The 5574-nt window shown below is 56.3% G+C and overlaps 1 protein-coding gene across 1 annotated transcript; it reads left to right on the plus strand.

Annotated features, from left to right (window-relative positions):
- The first annotated feature begins 1257 nt into the window (after positions 1–1257).
- HOXC13 (homeobox C13) lies at positions 1258–4533 on the plus strand. Its single transcript, XM_074164960.1, has 2 exons — positions 1258–1891; positions 4277–4533. Exons 1-2 carry the CDS (start codon positions 1258–1260, stop codon positions 4531–4533), a joined length of 891 nt encoding a protein of 296 aa, XP_074021061.1.
- The last annotated feature ends 1041 nt before the right edge of the window (positions 4534–5574 follow it).

Here is a 5574-nt window from a genome sequence, read left to right on the forward strand (position 1 = left end):
TTTTTGGTAACTTTTCCTTCTATTTCTACTTTTTTTGGGGTGCTGGAGACCTTTGACCCTCCTCCCTCCCTCAATAGCCCCTCCCCTGGGGGTTCCCCGAGTGTTTCGAGCTCCCCCCCTCCCCCTTACCCCCCCATCCCTATCCCTCCCAGCCAGCAACCTGCCATTTTTCCCTTTTTTTCCCCCAATTCCGTGGCAGCCCGGCCCCGGTTTATGAACTAATTCCCCTTGTTACAAACCCCCCCAAGTCACCAACAGACACCCCCCCCCGTGTGCCCCCCTCCCCCCGCTTTGTCCCTACTCCACATCTCCCTGAAATATTTATCACTGAACTATTAAAGATCAATACCCCCTCCCCCCCCCACCGAGTGCTAAATGGGGGGAAATCAAGTTATTTTGGAGTCTAGCAGGAAAATTGGGGGGGGGGGGGGGGAGAGTTTGGGCTTTTTTTTTCCCTTTTTTTTAGGAGGGGAGCACCTTGCGAAGGAAAAATCAGTCAAAAGGTTCCACCCGCCAAAAATAAGGGGGGGCGGGATGCTTTTTGGCCTCCCCCTCGAAGCATCGTGGGGTGGTTGTGTGTCCTTTCCCCTTGAAATATCGCGGGTGGGGGGCTATCCTGGTGTGTCCCCCCCCCCGTATATCGCTTAGAGCATCCTTCCCCTGGGCTGAAACCCGGGGGGGAGGGGAGGGGGGAGGGAATCCTTCAAGGGAAACCATCTGTATCCCGTGTCCCCCCCCCCCCGGCGGTGTGCGTGGGGACACGGCGGGGGGGGGGGACACGACACACACGCTTCGTCCCACCGCAACCGACACGCGTGGGGCCCCCCCCCACGGGCGGCTCTTTGTGCCGACCGCTCCCGCCCCCCCTCCCCGATGGGGCGGGAGTGTATGGGGGTTCGGGGGGAAGGGGGGGTGTGTGTCGGGGGATGGGGGGGGGGGGAGGAGGTCACCCCCCCCAACCAATGAGCGTGGCGGTTGGGTGACGTGGGCGGGGACACGTCGGGGCGGGGGGGGCGTGGCCGCGGCGGATTTCTTAATGAAGCGGCGGCGGCGCGGCGGGCGGCGCATGCGCGCGGGGGGCCGATATGTTGGGGGGGTCGCGGGGCGGCGGGGCGCGGCGCGGAGCTTCCCCCGACGGCGGCGGCCGAGGAAGAGGAGGAGGAGGAGGAGGAGGACGAGGAGGAAGAGGAGGCGGTGGTGGCGGCGGCGGCGGCGGAGGAGGAGGAGAAGGCGGCAGCCGGAGCAGCTCGGCATGACATGACGGCACCGCTCGGGCTCCCCCCGCGCTGGCCCGACGGCCTCGCCTGCCGCTGCGAGGACGCCCCGCGGGAGAAGAACCGCATGGAGGGGCTGGGACACTGCCGGGAGATGATGCCCCACGCGGGACTCGCCGTCCCCACCGCCCCACCGCCCCCACCGCCGCCACAGGGAGCCGCTTACGCCGAACTGGCGGCTGCCGAGCCCCCCCGGCAGTGCCCGTCGGGGGCGGCTTCCAGCGCGGCGCTGGGCTACGGTTACCCCTTCGGTGGGGGCTACTACGGCTGCAGGTTGTCCCACTCCCACGGAGTCAACTTGCAGCAGAAACCCTGCGCCTACCACCCCGGGGAGAAGTACCCCGAGGCCGGGGGACCCCTGCCCGGCGAGGAGCTGCCGTCGAGGGCCAAAGAATTCGCCTTTTATCCCGGTTTTCCCAGCTCCTACCAGGCGGTCCCTGGCTATTTGGACGTGTCGGTGGTCCCGGGGCTCGGTGGTCACCCGGAACCCAGACACGACGCTTTGCTTCCCATGGAAGGTTACCAACACTGGGCTCTTTCTAATGGCTGGGATGGGCAAGTGTACTGCTCCAAAGAGCAATCGCAGTCCGCACACCTCTGGAAATCACCTTTCCCAGGTAGGATCCGCCGGGAACCCGGCGTGCTCGCCTGCTTCCCAACCTCCGGCTCCCACAGGAGGTGTGGATGTGCGTGTGTGAGGGTGAATGTGCATATATGTATATAGATAGATATATTTATTTATATACACACACATATACAGATAGATATGTATATGCCTGTATATGTAATTAAAGGGAAAGAAATGGCTCTGGAATGCCTCCTGTGCAAGGCAATGTGTATGAACATGTATGGGGAAGAAGGTGAAGCAATCATTTCTGAATCAAAATACACGCCGTGAGCTTGCTTGGAAAGTAACTTTGCCGTTTAATTCTTCCCTTTCTTCTTTCCTCCTCCCTCTGGGCGCCTCACCTAAAGAGCGTCTTTTCTCGGTGCTTTTCTCTTCGTTTTCCCCTCCTTTTGGTGCCTTTCTCTTCATTTTCCCCTCCTTTTGGTGCCTTTCTCTTCATTTTCCCCTCCTCTTGCTGCTTCTCTGAGCGCAGAAAGCTTAGAAAAGGCAAAAAAAAAAAAAAAAAAAAAAAAAATTAAAAACCTTTCTCCAGTGGTTCAGTCGAATGAGAAGTGTCGGGGGCTGGGACAATAAATCATATCACAATTACACACAATTATAGCAATAGGTGTCAAGTGACAAATGAATCTGTTTGGAGGGGAAGGAGGGAGGCAGAGGGGTGGGGGGCGGCGGGGCTTCTCCGCCAGGCATCCCGCCCGCCTGACAGCCCGCAGGCAGCCGGGGGGGGGGGCAAAACCCTTCCTTGGAGCATCTTTTAGCCCAACAAATCCCTCGTAAAATCCCTTCCCCTCCTGCTCACACCGGGCCCGGCCGGCTCCGCGCCCCGACGGCAGCGGGGGGAGGAAGGTGATGGTAGGTGCTGCCTCCCGGTTCCTCTCCGCAGCCTCCTCCCAGCCCCAGCGTTGGGTGGAGAAGGACGCAGGAGCCGGGGAAAGGGAGGGAAATAATCACAACAAAAGAGGGGGGGACACCACCCTACAGCATCTTGGCTGGAGAGAAGGGCTGGGTCGCTTTAGTCTTTTGGGGGGGCAATGGGGGAACACATCAGTTTATTTATTTTCCTGCTTCGGGACAAAGAGGGACGGAGGAATGGGCTTTCCCGGGAGCTTTGCTTTTATTTTCTGGGGGGGCGAGGGGGGAAATTTGGCGATGCATTGTTGCCTGCATGATGGGTGTGGGGATATTTTGGGGGGGGGGGGGGGGGGGTGTTCTTCCATTCAAGCTGCATTTGGGGGAGCTGCCGCCCTCACGGCTTTCTCTCCCCGTCGCCTGCGGCTCTGGTGAACCCCTCTGAAGGAGATTCCTGCCCCCCACCATTGGTCTTTGCAGCACCCTAAATTTCCCCCCCGCACCCCAAAGAGCCGCTCACCCCCCAAAGCTCCCCCAGGGGCGCCCCAATTAACTCCTGTCAGCCATAATTGGGGCTGTGCTGCCTGCCGAGGAGAGCTCGCCTCCATCTTCCTGCTCCAGCCAGCTGGGTCACACCTTTGCGGCGAGGAGCTTTGTCGCCCGGGTCATCCCCTCCACATTCTGACAGGGGGCTGGGGCTGCCCGAAAGCTTGGGGGGAGATTCCCCCCTTCCCGCCCCCAATACCGACAGGGCAGGGGTGAAGATGCTCCCCGCATCCCTGCTGAACCCATTCCCCAGAGCCCCTTTGCAAAGCCCAGAGCATCTACCCCTCCTCATCCCCTGCAAAAGCCACTGGAGGGGAGGGGGGGTGGGGGGGAGAAATGGGGTTATTCTTGCTGTCTTTGCCCCCCACGAGGGGCTTCTGGGCTGCCCCAAGCTGGCGGGAGGATTTGGGGCGCGGGGGATGCACTTGTCTCTACACCGGGGGTGCGCATCTGCGGGAGCCCCAGGAGGGTTTGCTGCTGGGGATGGAGGGGGAAAAAGTGTGTGTGTGGGGGGGGATGCGCAGGACAGAAAAGAAAGAAATAGTGGAGAAGCTCCAGATATTGTCCCAAATCTCTCCGTTGGGAAGGTCCCTTTGATTGTCTGCCCCCATCAGTCTGCGGGTTGACTGGATGCTCCTTGTTTATCAGTGTGGAGAGTGTCGCCAAGAAAAACAGGCTTTCCCCACGTGAATTGTGGATATTACGTTATTATTACTATTATTAAAGCATTATTCCCCTCGCTGAGTGCGTTTCCAGCCTGCCTTGTCTTCCCCCCCCCCCCTTCTCTCCCTTTCTCTTCGCTCGCATTCCTTCACTCTTTATCCTCCTTTTTTTTCCCCCCTTTCTTTCTCTCCCCGACGTGCAGAAATCCCCAATCCACGTCCCGCGGTGAAGTAACCCCCCTATTCCCCTCTTTTCCCCTTCCCCTCTTTCGCTCTTTCTTATATTTTTTCGGTATTTTTATTGTTTTTAAATCCAGACGTGGTCCCCTTGCAACCCGAAGTCAGCAGCTATCGGAGGGGACGCAAAAAAAGGGTCCCTTACACCAAAATCCAGCTGAAGGAGTTGGAAAAGGAGTACGCGGCCAGCAAATTCATCACCAAAGAGAAAAGGAGGAGGATTTCGGCCACCACCAACCTGTCCGAGCGCCAAGTGACGATCTGGTTCCAGAACCGGAGGGTGAAGGAGAAGAAGGTGGTGAGCAAATCCAAGACAGCGCATCTCCACTCCACCTGACAGAGGATGACTTTGGAGGAGAAAAAGGGCAAGGAAAAAGGAAGCAAGAAGCGTAAATATTTATCTGGTAGTTTGTATGATCACATCATCGGGACTCTGCTGATTCCAAGTCATTATTTAAAAAAAAAAAAAAAAAAAAAAATTAACAATAATAATCGACATCCACAAATGAACACGCGCATCCCCTCAAAAAAATCCCCACCGACCGCATCTTTGATTTCTCCCTCTGCCCCGCTCTGACTGTGAACCCCCCAGTTTTGCTCTGAGAAACCCCTCCATAAGGTTAAACTGTGTATATTTTTAAGATAAAATAATGATAATAAGTATAAGCTAAGAGCGTAGTTACGTTAAAGGCGAGATGAACTGGGAATGCCGCCCCGTAACGCTGTATAGTCCGACCCCCACCCCCCCCCTTCGCCAGCCTTGCATATCTCGGGCCATTTCACCCACCGATGTATAAATGTATGGAGAACCTATGGCAAAGTGGCATCAGCTTCCTATTTTCTCGGCGCTAGGGACCGAAAATAAGAAATAAGGCTGCTATTTTGGGAAGAAAACCGTTGCCCGGCGTCGCTTAAATATCCCAACCGCTGGTTTTAGGTCCCGCGTGGACGCGAGCTGCTGCGGGAGACGATTTTGGGAATGTTCTCACGAGGGTTTCTAGATCTCTGCCATAAAACTGGAATGTCTGTTCTCCGCTGACAAGACGGAAAATGCACAATATTGTCTTTGGGGTTTGTTTCTTTCCCTCTTTCAACCGGCTGATTATCGACAGTGCTCTTTGGATATGTAAAAGCATCTTCTTCTTCTTCTTCTTCTTTTTTTTTTTTTCTTTTTTTTTTTTTAATGTCTTGTATATGTATATAATATTGTGGTGTCCAGATGATAATGTACCGCCTGCGGATGACATTTCTTAAAAAAATAAATCTCTTTTTTTTTGTTGTTGTTGTTTCGCCTTGAGGAGAGGCTCTTTGTGCACCTCTTTGTAACCCCTCTGCCTCTCCCACCCCTCCCTCCGGCCGCCCCCTCTCCCCCCCACCG

This window comes from Numenius arquata, chromosome 29, assembly GCF_964106895.1.
Source record: "Numenius arquata chromosome 29, bNumArq3.hap1.1, whole genome shotgun sequence".
NCBI classification, from domain to species: domain Eukaryota; kingdom Metazoa; phylum Chordata; class Aves; order Charadriiformes; family Scolopacidae; genus Numenius; species Numenius arquata.

Coding starts and splice junctions, on each gene's coding strand:
- HOXC13 (XM_074164960.1), top strand. CDS start 1,258: ATGACGGCACCGCTCGGGCTCCCCCCGCGCTGGCCCGACGGCCTCGCC. Junction 1,892..4,276: donor CTGGAAATCACCTTTCCCAG/GTAGGATCCGCC, acceptor TTTTAAATCCAG/ACGTGGTCCCCTTGCAACCC.